Source organism: Mustela nigripes, chromosome 6 (genome assembly GCF_022355385.1).
Source record: "Mustela nigripes isolate SB6536 chromosome 6, MUSNIG.SB6536, whole genome shotgun sequence".
NCBI classification, from domain to species: Eukaryota; Metazoa; Chordata; class Mammalia; order Carnivora; family Mustelidae; genus Mustela; species Mustela nigripes.
The window spans coordinates 118,450,872-118,468,100 of NC_081562.1; the positions used below are offsets into that span (position 1 = coordinate 118,450,872).

Consider the following 17,229-nt stretch of genomic DNA (forward strand, 5'->3'; position numbering starts at 1 on the left):
ATACTTGGTTTTTTGGTAATTTCAAAATTTCCTTCAAAGCAAGCCAGTTAGAGAGCTCTATTACCAACCTGTTTTCCCTTCTCTTGTAAATCAAAAAGTACAAATACATTTCATGTGCAATTCCTCATGTAACATTGAGTCCGAATGGCCAAAGGTAGAAATTTAATTATAGTGAGCCCCAAATTAGGAAACACCAACAGTTAGCATATGTAGGAGAAAAACAATGACAAACACAAAATATGAGAACTTTTTTTTTTCCAGCCACAAATAATAATGGAGAATTATATAAGCATGAGAAGTAGTAATAATAAAAGAATAATTAGCATTAAGTTCAAAACTTCTTGGGAAAGCTATTTTGGATTAGAGAATGTATTATTATTTACCTCAGAGTGTGCAGGCTTAAAAGTCAAATTGTCAAAGTTATCCCCCCCCCAACACACACACCACATGATGTATATACAGGCTGGAATCTAGAAATTAAGGTTCAAAGTATAAATATTGATAATTTCAACTGAATTCAGAATGGTTTCAGAAAGATGGTACAATTTAGGATAGAAACTGAAAGGGTATCCTATTTTGCTTTGTGATCTATGTAGGTTACCCTGTTTTTTCTCTTCAGGATCCTTTTCTTTCTCCTAAGGAATAAGCTAAAATTTAGTTACTTTCATTAAAAGAACTTCTTAGATGCGATCAACAAATTCTAGAGGAAGTCAGGACAGAGTTCACAGATATGTGTAAGTGCATGCATGTGTGTCCGTGTGTAGGTCCGTCTACAAATACCTTCTCCCATGTGCAGCGGAAGGAGGGAGGCACGCCCCCACGAAGACCTCCAGGTCGCCACCCTTGTTTGATTCTACAGATGACTTGAGTGATTTGTAACAGACTGACCTCTTCCCCATTAAATGTTTCTTAGGAAAAGGTTCCCGCCATTCCAAATGCTGAGACTTGGCCCATCTCATGTGCTGGGAAAGCAAGAGCCTACTCCAGCTTTTCACCAGAGCCAAAATCTGGAAGGAAGTAAGAGTAAGAACCAAGAGTGCAGATAAGTGTATTTGAAATGACTGTTCAGTATGACTTCGATTCTGTGTGGTTTATTACAGTCCAAAGACATGAAGTTCTTATGAAATAAAGTCATATGGTACAGATAAAAACAGGCCAGTCAGAGTTGTTTTGCGGGCCAAACTGCGGACCACCCAACAGTTCACATTTTAGGAATTTGAAACGTCTAAAAATAGATAAGGTGGTTTCTCAAAGAAAAAGAGAGAGAGAAAGAAATAGGGAGAGAGAGAGAAAGACGGAAGGAAAGAAAAGCGAGGGAAAGAGGCAGGAAAGCAACAAGAAACCGCTGAGGAAGTGTGAGCTCACAAGACGCCTTACTTGGAAAGAAGGGGCAAATGCATAAAAATGCCACGTTTGTGCAGGCTACGGCGACAGTAAACACAGTTGGATACACAGGCCTCGTAGTAATTTTGTAATGGCATATATATAACGTCTCTGGCGCTTCTAAAAAATATGCAGAGACTAATAATTAAGGATCATTCTAGACAAAAATACAATATATGGTAACGGGGCAGGGGGTGCGGGGGAGGAGGAAAGTCTGGTCTCAGGGGAGAGCCCCACAGACATTCCGAGATGAAGCTGTTTTTTGGTAATTCTAGTGGATATGGCAGCAAAAATAGCTGTAAGGGTGTTGGCTGGTTGTGAGCAAGTTATTTTCAAATATCACCTTACAGCTACATTTGCAAAAGCGTCTTTGTGAAAAGTTCATTTTGTTAACCCTGTAAAATGTCTATACGGACATCTCTTTCTGAGACAAAAGGAAAGGAGCTGGGCCGTGAAGAGGTAAGGGATGTGTGCTTTAAAACAGACATGAACCCCTTCTGGGCTCCTCTCACACAAAGGGACACAGATTCTTAAATAAAATAATACTTCCTTAAAAATCTGCCACCTCACAATTGTTTACATCATAGAAAAATAGCATTTTTTGGTAAAAAGAAATATAGTTACTTTGTTAAAATGGTCTATTTTAAACCAGCAATTATTTTTCATATAAAGAATTTCTGAACATCCATACAGAACATAAAAATAGATAATACTGAGGGCAAAGCAGACGATGGCGTGTTTGCGAATGATCAAAGTATTTCATCGCCAGATAAAATAATACTCTGAGTACATTATGGTACAAGTTTTAATCTTTTAGGAACTTAAAAAGATATTGCTTTTATTCTCTAATGGCAAGTTACTTATAAATAGAGTTACTTGCAGCAGCAGAAGGCCAGACTGATTAGAAACGGGTCGTATATACTCATCCATTTCCCCTCAACTCAAAGTGCTGGAACGCCAGGCAGCTGGCCCAAGTCCCAAACTCCTTAGCGTGAGCAGGGATGACAGGCCGTAGAGATGCAGAGGGGGTTTATGACATTCACAGTCCTTTCAAAATCATTCACGTCTGAATTTTCACATAGAACCAGATTAACACCAAACTATTTACCAGCTTGGCGAAGTCCATCATTACGGAGAGTTTGTGTGGCTCCTTTCTAAATACAGGTATTAACTCTTCATATTATGAAAACAGATGGTTTCAACGGACTACTGCTTTATTTCCACAAAGTGACTCTGGAGGGACGAGGAGTTTCTTGGTGGCAGTGGGAGAGGCTGTGACCGCATACTACAGGTCAGCGGGCTCCAGCCGACACGGGGGTGAGACGGGCCGGCAGGCCAGACGACACCCTGTGAGGAAACTCTAGCAATCTCGGACTTCACTGGCATCTCCTCACACCCTCTCCACTCTGCTAGGGTCATAGGAATCTGAAAAAGCAAAAGCAAAAAAAAAAAAAAAAAAGGCAAAAAAAATATTAGTGGTATATTCAATTAGTGTGTTTTCTGTTTAATCCTCAGACCACAAATAAGTATGTTGAAGGAACAAAGATCCACAAGTGTAAAGTGAATGCTTAGATATTTAAACAACATTGATTTCACTGAGGATTAAGAAACTATCATTAAAAGACTATTTTAAAAGGACACGTGTGATCATTACCTAATCACAGATGGAAACATGGGAGTTGCTTAATTTTTGAAAGTCCTTTCCTATTGTCCACAGTGGAACAGAAGGACATCGGGAACTTGACACACGACACTGGTAAACCTGCAGGGCTACGTCTGGCTGACACTCAGGAGTTTTTTCTTTTTCTTTCTCTCTCTTTTTGTAAATTACAACTCTAATGAAATCTTGCTTTAAAAAAATGCATCCTTGGGGGGGGGGGCGCCAGGGTGGCTCAGTTGGTAAAGCGTCTGTCTGCCTTCGGCTCAGGTCATGATCCCAGGGTCGCTGCGGATGGAGACCCACATCGGGTTCCCCGCTCAGCCGGGGGTCTGCTTCTTGCTCTCCATCTACCCCTCCCCCCACTGCTTGTGCTCTCTCTCTCTCTCTCCCACATAAGTAAATAAAATCTTTTAAAAAAAGCATCTTTTTAATCAAATGCAAGCTTGGGGACCCTGAAATCCTGACTGCCTGGCCGACAGCGAGAAGCCGCCTATCCCCGACCACCACCAGCCAGCAGACAGGCCTAGGATGGACTCGTGACTGGTAACACCCTCTTCCAGGCCTTCCCACATACCCAGGTGTAGGAGCCTGGGCCACCACGCTGACCCATGCCACAGCCCACACTGGAAAATCCCAAACTGGGCCCAAGTGAGCGGGGTTTCCAAAACGGGACCCCATACACAAGGTCATGCGGTCGGAGGGCTGCGGCCTCCTCATCCGAACCCCTCTGGACTCACAGATCTCTGCGACCCGGGTCAGCCTCGAGCTCACCTGTGGGCCTCCTACAGGCAGAATTTCCCACCAGAGCAGATCACAGGTGTCCTGACTGTTTAAGAGAAGACGCCTAACGGAATCTAGAAGGACTGGCAGAACTTGGTAGTTACAAACACTACTGCAAAACGGTCTCTGCTCTGATCCGTCTGGGCCACTGGCCCTGACAAAAGCCATTGAGATCCTTCCCAATTTCTCCAGCAGCAAGACACTCTGCTGTGCTTCCTCACACCATCTCAACTCCGTCACGACCGGGCTCCGATCCCTCTGCGACCGTGACAGCGAAGGCCATGCGGACAGCGCACCCGCTCGGCCTCCAACACCGTGTGCTGCACCAGTGCCCGCGCAGCCACAAGCAGGCGGGGTGCAGGCTGGTCTGCTCCTTCACATCTCTGACACTTGGCCACGTGGCATGTGACGACACAGGCTTCGGACAGCTAGGCCCGCATCTCTGTGCTCCGTCAGCCTCCCGGGTGTGGATTCCGAGGGTGACCCACTTGGAGCAAAAACCTCTTTTTCTCCTGGAAAATGGGGTGGGCGGTCCTAACGGAGGACGCCGTGGGTGGGCCGCATTTTCAGAGGCCAGAGGCAGAGAAGGGGTTGAGCATCTAGAGAACATCTAGGTCCATACATGGGGCATGGGGCGGCACCACAACAGGCCTGCACCCCAGGGCCCCGCTGCCGAAGCTCGCTGCCTGGAGCCAGGCAGCTGGGAAGAGCTCTGTAGGACAACAGGCTCCTTCTGTGGATCCGGGAGGACCGTAACCCATAACCTCATGTTAAATTTTTCTAGAAGTTGTGTTAAAGCAAGTAAAAGGAACAGGTAAAATTAACTTCAATAATATATCTTATTTTGCCAAAGAGACCCAAATTATTATCATTTCAACAGGTAACCAATATAAAAATTGAGAAATCCCCCCAAAATGTTTAGACTAAGTCTTTGAACCCTGGTGTGTAGTTTCCACTTGTAGCCTGCTGTAGCCTCATCCTCGCTGAGCAGAAAGCCTGATGCGGGGCTCAATCCCAGGACCCTGGGATCATGACCTGAGCAGAAGGCAGAGGCTTTAACCCACTGAGCCACCCAGGTGCCCCAAAAGGACCACTTTTAAATTGCAATAAAGGTACTTTATGATACAATGGGTACTATGACACCACACAGATCACGAAGTTCTAGAAGGGCGCATGTGTGTACGCTGGGCAGGGGAACGTCACAGATATCCGTGACATAAACTTATTTTAAAATTCCAAGACAGGGGTGCCTGGGTGGCTGAGTGGGTTAAAGCCTCTGCCATCAGCTCAGGTCATGATCTCAGGGTCCTGGGATTGAGCCCCGCATCAGGCTCTCTGCTCAGCAGGGAGCCTGCTTCCTCCTCTCTCTCTGCCTACTTGTGATCTCTGTCTGTCAAATATATAAATACAAAAAAATCTTTAAAGTTCCAGGACAAACTCTGAATCGGAGTGGGCCGTGAACCCGGGCGCAGTGAAGGGGCTCCTGTCCACTGGGACACTGGGAACGGGGGTGGGAACGGGCACTGAGATGATGATTCCTGTGTGCAGAACGATGAAATACACCAAGAGGAAAACAAAACCCAAGAGTTTATCAGCCAAAAAAGCAATGAGACTTTATATTAACTTGCGAAGCCACAATAAGGGAAAAAGGTAACGTGTGTCCAAGTTCGACCATCTAGATTATATGATCTGCATTCCTCTCAGAATGAGTTTGAACGCCTGGTGACTGTCATGTGAGGGGCCGTGGAGGTTCATCTGAGCCCCGGCGCATGGATGAAACCTCATGGGGTCCTGCTATGTAATTATTTAATCGTGCCAGAGTGAGCTGTGTGGCAACCCAGGAGACTTTAGATCTGGGGTCATTTTATTATGTGCTAAGAAATGCATCAAATGGAGAGGGAAAAAAATTCTAGTGATTTTCAGTAACTATTGTTTAAAAAAAAGAAAGGTCTCGCAGAGCTGTTTCTAAGGGCTGGCCAACATAAACCTGGCATTATCTACATGTTTTCAGATAGCTGTCCTACCTGTACTCGCGTGCCAAACGATCGAGCTGAGGCGGGAGGGAGTGCCTCACTGAACTAGCTGTTTTGTGTTATAAAATCCTCCCTGAAATACGTGGGCTGTGTACAAGACACAGAAACCTGGACAAACTGGCATTTATTATTGTAACAGGATTTGTCTCGTTTTAAAATCCTTACAGTTCTTAGGATGAGGCAGGACCGAGAGAGAAACTCATTTTAACTCACGCTTAAGAGCACGTGGGCATATTTTGGGTGGGGGAGGAGGGAGCAGGAGAGGAATTAGGTAGAAACCCCATAAATCCCAACAACTCAAAAAATGGGCCACGTAACACCTTCTTCCATCACTGGGGCAAGAGTTGCACATCCTTACTGTTGTCTTTCTTGGCAAAGACCAAACTGGTCCAGTCGGATGACCCAAGAGGGCCCCGACCAATGGGTTATTTCCAACATGTATTTTGTGGAAGCAACAGAATAGCACTCACTAATGTTCCTTACAATCATACTGTATTTGTGGGAAAATGTAAAAAGTGCCATGGGCAAGTTCTGTGGAACAAAAATTCTGGACATTTCTAGCTGAGGAATCCTGTTTTCAGGATTGAAATCCTGATTTCAAAGTAAGAAAGAGAGAAGGGGTGGGGGTGGAGCCTGACCCCACAGTGAGAGACCAGAGGGCCTGGCTCAGGACAGGGGCCCAGGGCCCTGGGTCAGCGAGGTCACACACACAAGGGCACAGTCTCCCCTTACTGTAAATAGGTCTGAATGAGGGGTGCCTGGGTGGCTCAGTGGGTTAAAGCCTCTGCCTTTGGCTCAGGTCATGATCTCAGGGTCCTGGGATGGAGCCCCGCATCGGGCTCTCTGCTCAGCGGGGAGCCTGCTTCCCTCTCCCTCTCTGCCTGCCTCTCTGCCCACTTGTGATCTCTGTCAAATAAATAAAAAAATTTATTAAAAAAAAAAAAGGTCTGAATGAATGAGTCAAGGCCCCTTCCTGTCTGCAGTTTACAATCAGGCCTTTTGACATGTCCCTGTGCTCGTCTAGAGTTCTAGAATTAGTTCTAGAATACATCATTGCTGATTCCCCGGCCCCTGAAGAAAATGCTAGAAACAGAGATGCCTGTTTGTGGCAGCGCCTGAGAGGGTGAGACTGCGTTTGGGGGGAATCCCTGCTGCTGCCACCAGGAACCCGCCCTGTGCTTTGACCTGGAGCAGCCCTGAAGGCGTTAAGGTGATGGAAGGGAGAGGCCCAAAGGCCAAAACCCTCTGTCCTGGGCTTTAGCACTCAGACCTTAGGGGGCCTCCTGGGACAGAGCTGGCGGGGGAACCTTCTAGGGTGGAGTGTTGAGAAAGTGCAAACTGCTCCTTTTATCTACTAAACCTTCTTCAAGTTTCAAAAAAGGTAGCGTAGCAAAAACAGATGAAAGCGTGGGACAAAGGGTTTTGGAAGGTGCGCGGTAAGCCCCGGCATCCCGGGCTGCGTAGTTCACGTGTTATCTCCGTACGTCTTTCTTAACCAGGTGAATAAAGAGAGTGCGGGTGGCCTGGGTGAAGGCTTGTTTGGGGCGAGAGCGAGACTACCCACAGGACAGCCTCCTTCCTACAAGGTTCGTCAAGGTCCGACCAAAGCGGGAACGCTCTACTGATTTCCCTCTCCACAGTAAACAGCCCAAAATGTGTTTCTATAGGTAGCTGTCTATACTTGTTCGCATGGGTCATTCCCACAAAGATATAATCCTCACAATACACACAGGATCTTGATTCTTAAGCAAAGCTTCTGGATAATTCTTTGTAAAATAAAAGGAAGACTCTTTTGGTACAGTAATAACTGACAGCCTCAGGGTTTTCATCACCCACCCACCCACCCGGGGTTTTCTGCACACCCGCCGGCTCGCCCGAGCCCTCACCTGGGCACCAGAAGTCCTGCAGGACGTCCTTCTCCCTCTGTGCCGACGGATGCCCGTCTTCTTCCAGCGGGGAGCCGCCACTGGACACAGGGGGGCTGTTCCCGGCCTTCAGAGACACCGGGCCTCCGGGCGGCACCCTGGAGCCCCTCTCGGCCTTCAGGTCCCCGGCCTCGTCCACGGAGTCCGCGCTCCGCGAGCTCAGGAGTCTCATCCGGGACACGGAGTTTACCTCCTTCATCCTCATCAAGCGGTCAGGGTCTGCCCTCCTCGCGGGGGAGGCCAGTTTCTCTTGTAAACTTTCGATCACTTTGGAAGTGCTTCTGAGCCGTTTTTCGGAGCCCGGCACACTTGGGGTCCTTTCTACAAAATGGAACAGCGTGGACCTGAAGGGTGGTCTTGTCCCCACATCCTTGTGATTGAAGGGCTGGGACTCCTGGGGGCTGGGCTGAGGCTCGGGGCTGGGGGCCTCGCTGGGGACGGTCCTGTCCACGGTGGAGTACTCAGAGGCCAGGGGAGCCCAACGGGCACTGTCCCTCTCCCCGACAAAGAGAGGGCTTTTGGTCCAGCCACACTTTCTCCTGCCATAAAAGGCGTCAGTGGACAGCGAGGGGTCATCCGGCGGGACTGAGCTGGACACAGACTCCTCCCTGGGGGCCTCCGGCCCGAGGGCACGCCCGTCAGGCTCGGGGTACTGGTTCTGTCCCGTTCTCCTGGTGCCTGGCAGCAGGGACTCCACGGCCACCTCAATGCCCAGGATCCTTGCAGCCCTCGCTTGAAGGGACTCATTCGGGGGGATTTCTATTGCACTCGCTTCCCCTAAAAAGCCATCTAATTTCTGGGCACTCTGCTCTCGTGTGGGCGGCAGCCCCACAGACCTCAAGTCCGGCGCCGAGAGTCCTCGGGGTTTGCTGGCAAGAGAGAGCTGCGGCGGCAGGCTCCTCTCCCCTCCGGCTCCCGCCTTCCGAGGGGCTGCTGCGCTCAGCCCCGCCGAGATGGAAACGGCCGGCAGCTCCTCACCTCCCTGGGGTGGCCGCAGTTCAGCCGGATCTGACGAGGGCACTGGTTTTGGGTCACTTGACCTAGAAGATGTCCCTCCGTGCAGCGGACCCGGACTGTCCGCTAGCTTGTTCGCTCTGTGCTCAACCTCCTGGTGTCCCTCCTCCGCGCCCAGGCTTCTGTGCACCCACAGCGAGGCTGCACCCCTGCCGCCGCCCACTGTGGCGGGGCCCGGGGACAGAGGCGGGGCCGGGGACCAGCTGGGCTTCTGCTCGTCACTCCAGCTCTCGGACTTACTCTTCATTCTCCCCGTCCGGGCCCCGGGCTCGTCCAGCATCGGCCTCCTTCGGGGCTCCTCAGCTCTCCAGGCCCGGCTGTCTTCACCGAAGCCCCAGGTCTTGCCCGGGACATCAGCGTGGACTTCGCACGGCCACTCTGTGTCACTGTCCTCACTGCGACTGTCACTGCTGCTCTGACCGCTGTCTTCCTCCTCCTGAAGCTCCTTGTTAAAACTTTCTAACTGGCTGATCAAGTCCCAGGGGCGCCGGCTCACCGGCTTCAGGAGAAACTGCCCGAACGGCTGCTTGCTGTTGCAGGGGCCCGTGGTCGCCCCCTTCACCACCTCGCCCCGGGGCCTGGGGCTGGGGCCGCGGCCGTCCACGTCGGCCTGACCCGGCACTGCTTTCAGAGCGGGTGCTTGGTATGTGCAGGACATAGTTCTCGAGAAAGCGCTATTGCTGGAGGGGCTCAGGGATATCTGACCTTTGAGGGCAGGGGCCTTTGGCCCCTGGTTCTGGTCTCTGGAAGCTAATGCCACGGGCACGTGAGCATCAGAGGCCATGGGTTCTGAAAATCTGGGAGTCAGTACGGCTTTGGGGGACCCTCCAGGCTTCTCGGCAGGGGGGTGCCGTGGGCTTTTGGAGTCCTCGGTGAAAGTGGTTTGTGTTTGCTGATCTCGGTACTGGTGCCCTGGCCACGAGCCAGAATACTTGAGCTCTCTGTGTTTTGCAGGGGGAATGAATCTGAGGTCATCTGTTTGTTTGCCTTCTTCTGGTTCCCCCAGATCTTGTTTCTGGAACTCTGTTCTCCCAGCCATGCTTCCTGTGAGAGCCTGTAGCTCCAGGTCGGTGGAAGACAGGCTCAGCAGACTCTGTTCTTGCAAAGCCGCGTTCTTATCGAGCCCATTCTTTTTCTCGGTGCCCTGTTTTAAGTCATTGTTGTTCGTATCTGTATCTGGCAGATGTGATTCGGATTTAACTGGGATGGAAACCAAACAAAATATCGTCTCGTTCATTTTTTTCTTTGAACTTTTCTTGGTCTGAATCCCAGTTTCAAACTTCTTGAGCTTGGTTCGAGTTTCCCAGGTACTCTCGCCCTGTGGGCTTGGGGAGGAGGCTGGGCCTTCTGTGTGTCCACGCTGGCCGCAGCCCACAGCAGGCCACGGTCCTCTTGTGGCGCCGTGGTCTCTGTGGTCAGGAAAGCCGCCGTTCTCCACATCCCTGGGGAGCTGGCCCCATGGCCACTGGGGACTGGGCTCGGCGGTGATGGAGCCGCTCACGCTGCCCGGCAGGGCCGTCACCATCTGTGAGCTCAGGATGGCACCGTCGTGCTGACTGCGTCCGGACGCAGGTGTGGGGACTGCGCTGGGACTGGAGCTGTAGGACTTCTCCTCAACCTTTGTTTCCTGACAGAAACCCTGGGGGTGGGAGAGTTTAAAGTGTCGGATCCGCGGATCATCAAAGGGAATATACAGAACAGAGCTGTCGTAAGTGGTGGTGGGCCTGGGCGGCCGAGGGGAGCTGCGGGGCGAGCGTGGGCCCACCCCATACGTGCTCCCGGCTCGCGGGGAACTGGGAGGAACCTGACAACCAGAGCTGGCCAGCTCCATCGGGGCCAGCTGCTGACGGGGACCACCACACACGGGCCGGGGGGCTGGGTCGTCCCCGTAAGGGTTGGAGATGTGCTGGGGCGGCGACCGGTAGGACGGCGGAGGCACGTACACGGGCGGCTCCAAGCCAGAGTCGGACGCACCCGGCTCCAGCCGGGGCTCGTGAGTCCTGCTCAAGTAGGAGATGCACAGGTCTGCCTGCTGACTGTCCGCAGAGTCGCTCTGCTCCACTGCCACCCGGGTGTGCTGGTGAGTGTCGTAAGAGGGGGGCTTGAGGGGTCGCCCGAACTTAGGCCGGGGTAAAGGGGCCGAGGAGGCGCTCTTCTCGGGGTTCCTTGTGGATTCCAAATTTGGCACACAATTTGGGGGATAAAATGGCATTTTAGGAGCACCTGGAAAATGTCCATCGTTTAACGGAATGGGAATGTCCATGCAACTCAGGCTCTCGGGCGAAAGCACCCTGGGCAGGGACTGGGATTTCCCTTTGCTCTGGGAACTCAGTGCTCGCTCTCCTTGCAGGAATGGGTACAGATCTTGAAACAATCTCTCCCCGTCACCATCAGACATCTGCCGCCCTAATTTCCTTGGCTGATTCCAGCTCTCAAGGCTGATATTCTGCCACTTGGCAGGTCCCGCCACTCTTAGCTCTTCTTCCCAAACCGCCTTCTTCGTCACATTCTCTGTCCTTCCTCCAACTTCCCACGGACTCTCCCTCATGGGGACGGGCAGACTGTGCGCCTGGGCCATTCCTCTGTCCTCCAGATCTTCTCGGTCCCTTGGCCCCAGCACGCCACTGCCCTCCTCTCCCCTTCTTCTCCGGTAGGTGTGGTGGGGAGCAGGCTGGGGCTGAGAGGACCCCCTTAGCACGGGCTGATGACAAAACCTACAAAACAAAGAGGCACGGAAGTTACACCCGGGGAGGAACCACACACAAGAAACATGTCCTTCTCTGCTTCTGTGACTGGTGATCCAAGTCAAACTCCGGGCAGTACTTCTGCAAAATATCTTCCCAACCAGAGTACTTATGGACTTTAAGGAGAGCAGGGCCCACTAATTATGGCCAGAAGGCAGCCGTGAGTTTTGACTCCAGGGGCCTAGGAGTGGCAGCAACAGGCTGCCCACAAGAACATCAGGACGTTGGTGGTACTTGAGAGGTCAAGGCTCTTAGAACTCTTAAGTGCCTAAGGGAACAAGGGTCAGCTGGAGAGCGGTATTCCTCCAAGTGTGCTCACGGGCCACCAGGGGTCCCCTCCCTGACGCATCCTGACCACTGAGCTCTCCTGGGAGTCCGTCTGGGAACCTGCTTCTCAGAACCCTACCCTAGGGCAGTGGTTCTTAACTGCAGTGTGGGCAGGAATCGTGAGAAAGGGTGGCTCAGGCCCAGACTGCCGGGTCCCCTTCCCAGTTTCTGATTCAGCAGTTCTGGGTGGGACTCCGCAGAACTGTAATTCTAACACGTTGCCAAGCGATGGGGTCCCAGGCACCCCACTCTGAGAACCATCGCAGTCGCTGTGAACCATGACTGCACGTTGGAATCCGGAGGGACTTCCCCAGTCCTGAGGCCCACACATAGCCCGGCTCCGTCACATCAGAGTCCGAGAGGCGGGAGGCAGACCTGGCAGTGGGGTCTCTCCAGGCACCCCACACCCCGTGTGCAGTCTGAGAGAGAACCACGGCTTCAACAGAGTTCCCGTAACTTCCCTGGTGGCAGGAAGCCCCCAGAGGTCTTGTTAAACACATATGTTACCAAGTTTCTCGGGTAAAAAGTTCCCACTCGGGAGGTCTGTTCAGGGTCTGGTCCCCCAGGTGGTGTGGGAAACACTGCTCGTGCGACTTGGGAGCTGCACCAGGAGAAGGGGGGGCTCTGTCCGTGGGGCAGGAGCCCCGGGCAGGTAGGAGATGGCAGCAGCCGGTGCCAGCCTGCTACCAGCTCGCCCCCGCTCCCCCCCCCCCCCGTCACCTGGCCGCATGGCAGAGTTTCCTTGGGAGGCCCCCGTCTGGCCAGCGGGATGACATTGCAGCACCCCCTCACGTGATTCCAGCACGCACTGGAGTTCGGAATCACTGCTCTAACGCAGCTGAAGAGGTCTGCACAGCACCGTGGCCCGGCGCAGAGACGGTCGCCGGCGGCTACGAGTGACCGGGGCCGCGAGGCTCGCTTCTCCGAACTGCGGAGAAACCATCAGCCTGAAGGCTGCGTGGCCTGCGCAACTGCTCTGATTAACAGACAATGATCCGACTCCCAAACCACTGTTCGTTTTTGAAATTATAAAAGCAATATGCATGTGTTGTCAAAAAGTTGGAAAAATAGAGGAAAGTACAAAAGGCAAAAATTGCTTGTCATCCTTCTACCCAGCAAGTTATTTTGATATATACCGAGTCTTGATGTGGGTGAGGATGTGGATTTTCGAAGAGCCCTGGTCCCAGCTAGGGATCTGTTTGTGCGGACACTTCCCTGCACGTACAGTGCAGACAGTCGCGGACAACCTACGTGGCTGTTACCATATGCCCAGTCCACGCCAAGTGCCTTCTGTCCATTAATGCACCCTGAGACAGGAACTGCTGTCCTTCTCACCGGACAGAGGAGGAAACGGAGGTACAGAAGGTCACAGAAGGTAAGTAACTTAACACTAACATGCACTCGGGCACTTATGCTGTGTCAGGCACTGTGCGAAAGATGCCGAACGAACTATATTTCCACTGTTCTCTCTCCCTTTTACAGGTAAGGAAACTGAACAGAGAGGTTCAACATCTCTCCCAAGTTGCACAGCTTGTAAGGGGTAGGGACAGCTTCAAAGACAGTTAAGTGTGACCCCAATAAAGCCCATTCAGGGAGCCACTCCGTTTCACTTCTTCCAACGTAATGCAAAATTCCTCAAGTGCATCATTTTAGCAGATGAAGTATTGTATCAGATCCCTTTAACCACTGTTGGGCCTCTCTAGAGGACATTCTGAAATGCTCTGAGGAATGCTGTTGTTCTGCAAACACTAATCAGATCTCAGCTTGGAATAAATCCTGAGAAAAGGAATTAGTAGACTGGGGGCATTATGTCATCTATATCGTCAAATCGGCCCTTACATCCACGGTTCCAATGGACTCTCCCCTCCCTAGTGCCAGGAGAGCTTATCCTGCTGAACCTTTCTCATCTCTGGTCATTACAATTAAATTGTTTCCTTGTTCGGTAAGTGGAAATAACTTCTGATTGGTTTTAATTTGCATTTCTTTGATTTCTAGTGAGCTTAGCTGTCCCCCCTCCACATGCTCAGGTATCATTTGTGGTTTCGAAGGCTTCCTACAACACAGCCCACTTTTCGGCGGACAGACAGTGGCATGAGGATGGTGGGAACCCCAGGGAGCTCTGGAGCCGCTGGTTCTGGGCAACGGCAGGTGAAGGCCTGGGCGGGGGCTGTGGGGGAGCAGCTGCCAGGGACGGGCTGAAGGGGGACCATTCCCAACGCGCGGGCAGAGGCTGCTGTCCGGAGGGGGCCCGGGTGGTGAATGACTAATACACATCCACGAGCATCATCATCGTTAACACAGGCATACCTCGCTTTACTGTGCTTTGCAGACCTGTTTACAAACTGAGCGTTCAAGATTTCGGGGGAAGAAGTCGTGCAGACGGGGCACAACAGCAAGAGAACAAGAAGTAGGAGAGGAGCCTGGAGATAGGGCTGAATCACTGCTGTCTTGTGAGAACACATGAACGGGTGAGGCGTCGCTTTTTACGGACGAACAAAGAAAGCGGTTTCTGGAGGTGGGGCCCACTCCCAGGGAAGACGCTGTGGAGTCTGGTGCAAGCACAACAGAGGACTTAGAACCCTATAGACGCTGAGCTGAGAGGCACAGGCCTTGAGAGGAAGTCCAAGAGTGGAAGAAGTCCTGCGGGGTGTCCCATGCTGCCAGAGAGCATCGCCTCTCATAGAGAAAGCGTTCACGAAAGGGAGAGGTGACCGGTGTGGCCGTCACTGATGTCTCTTATTTTAAGAAATGGCCACAGCCACCCCACTTCAGCAGGTACCAACCTCCAGGCAAGATCCTCCTCCAGCAAAAGGATGATTTTGCTGAAACTTCAGATGGTGGTTAGCGTTTTTTAGGAATATTTTATAATTTTTTTAATTTTCTATTTTGTTAAGTAATCTCTACGCCCCACATGGGGCTCGAACTCATGACCCCGAGAGCAAAAGTCGCATGTTCCACCAAGGGAGCCAGCCAGGCACCCCCAATTAGCAATATTTTAAATTAAGTTACGTGCTCTGCTTGTTTAGACGGAACACTATTGCACACGTAAGAGACCATGGTGTGGTGTGCGCGTGACTTTAATACGTGTTGGGAAACCCTAAGACCCCCGATGGAACCCGCGCCGTCCCCAGGCACACCATCAGCAGTGTGGGAGCAGGATTGGTACTTCAGAACTACTTCTTTTGCCTCAAGTCCTGCTCCCACCCCCGTTCCAGATAACTTCTCCAGCAGCCGCTTAAAGCAAAACTGAGCTACGGGTTGAAGAAGTAGAAAATACGCAAAATCGATTCGAGGTAAAGCATTTGCACGGAGCAGCCCGAGTGCTTCTGCACGGACTCTTCATACAGAGTGGTGGCTGTCCTGACACTGGGCCTGGCTGAAGGCCGGCTTCTTTGTCTGCTTTTGTTGCTACTGAAATCTTGTTCCGAGCTCTTAGGATTTGAATGCTTAGCAGGACCTTCTTGGGGCAGGTTCCACAGGGACCTGGCAGGGTGGAAGTCATCGCCTCCGCACCTCCTTTCATAGCTGTGACCTGGGGGTGGGGGGGAGCAGCAAGTCGCCACCATGAGCTCTGGAGGCCACAGGCCCTTCCCTCAGGAAGTCCTCTGTGACAGCCCGTCTATCACGGATGTCCTGAGAAACAGCAGAAGACGAACGGACTCTGGGGTCTCAGACTCTATGCACAGCCCAAGGGCAAGACTTAAACTCAATAAGAAGTGACAATTGTCACGGACCCAATTTAGAGAGAGTGAAGAATCTCTCTTGCCCCATTCTTCAGCAGCTGGTGAGAGGGTTTGGAACCACTCGGCTTTAATAAGCACCGCGCCTACTCCTTCCAGTCCTGTGACCATTTTCCTAGGGCACCTGACTTTATGAAAAACCGCATTGTGTGGCTTTCACTCATTTTCTCAATGGATAATCTGGCTTCTCAGTAAAAGTGTGGGGCGCTAAAGCGCCGAGAGGTGGCCGGGACCCCAAGGTGCTATTTGCCTATGGACATACCATGAGCACGACCAGAAGACAAATAAAGAAGGAGATAAATAGGGCAAGAACACAGACCATAATTACCTCCACGATGTACGTAGTCCCTTTTCTACCCCACCTAAAAAGGTGATGTTGTATCACCCTAACTTTGTCAAAACTGCCCTATCTAACCAATCAAAATGGCTAAGCATTCTTGATTCAACTTCTTCTATTTGTACAAGACACCCAAATCCCAATTTAAGGTAAATACAGGTCCTCTGGGAAATATTAATAATATGTATAATAGAAAATGCTAAAGAGCCTATTTCACAAACATCTGCCCTATACCCGAGATGAGCCTGACTCTGACAGGTTCAAGTGGACCCCACTCAGGGGCAGTTCTGGTCAGTTTCTCCCTCAGACAACTTATCAAGCATGGGTATCTATGGGCTTTGAAGTCCATGACTTCAGGGCCAAGAACAGATTTTCTCATACCTTTGAGAAAATGAGATGAGATCAAATTTTTCTTTTTAAAAAAATGAGAGCTAATAATTTACATCTTAAAAAAGTTAACAATGGGACGTTTTACAAAAACAAGCTGAACACATTAATACAGGGTGGGAAAAAAGATAAGAAAAACAAAGTGGAATGTGAGAACTCAAATAAATTGTGTGGCCAAGTTCAAAGAGACAAGCAGGGTCTTTCTATGGAGCCCCTGGGAAAGCAGGACAGAGGTGAGACCAGACGTTACACTTGCTAACAGCCCTATACCTTATCACAGAGAAGAGACCTGATCTCAGCCAAACAACGGATAAACACTTTTTGGAAAGTATCTGAAAGGTGAACATGTGAGAAACAACATGTCCAAAGGAAAAGAGGCAAGCGCATTCACTTCATATATAAAAGCTAATGATGAAAAATGTAGGAGACATTTCTATTAGTACACTCATGACTCATTTTCAACCACAACAGAAAATATTGTCCTCCTTAAAAAAAAAAAAAAAGCCTCCTCGGAACGGCAGTATGGGACGTGACTTGGAACCATGGTTTCACACGCTCCGGGACCATCTTCTCTGTGGACCCAGGTCCTCAGGAGCTGTACCCATTAACCATCCAGACACACGAGAGCCGAGCTCTGTGTCGATACTGTTGATACTCCTGCATGAACAAGATCCTGAACCTGGTTCCCCGGGGGGCAGCCCCTGGGGTCTGGCCAACTGTGCTTCCTGCTGGAGGTCCAGGTGAGGGCGGCAGGCTCCATGGACGCGGACTCTGGGTCCCGCGAGCTCTTCCAGTTGGCAAGCCTGCCGGTCTAGCAGATGCAGGTGCTGCCGACCGCACTCCCACCCTACCGGTCACGTCCTACAGGACATGGGGGACAGTCGTGGCGCTCAGCCAAC

At 51.2% G+C, this 17,229-nt stretch overlaps 1 protein-coding gene across 2 annotated transcripts in view; it reads right to left on the reverse strand.

Moving 5' to 3' along the window:
- Positions 1-145: 145 nt before the first annotated feature.
- Positions 146-17,229, reverse strand: part of JCAD (junctional cadherin 5 associated) — a 38,325-nt gene continuing 21,241 nt past the window's right edge. For both annotated transcript variants that reach the window (XM_059404091.1, XM_059404092.1), the window contains 2 exons: positions 7,743-11,509; positions 146-2,808 (listed from right to left, as the gene is read on the reverse strand). In XM_059404091.1, coding sequence (XP_059260074.1) covers positions 2,774-2,808; positions 7,743-11,509 — 3,802 coding nt within the window. In that variant the 3' untranslated portion in view covers positions 146-2,773. The remainder of the gene's footprint in view (positions 2,809-7,742; positions 11,510-17,229) is intronic.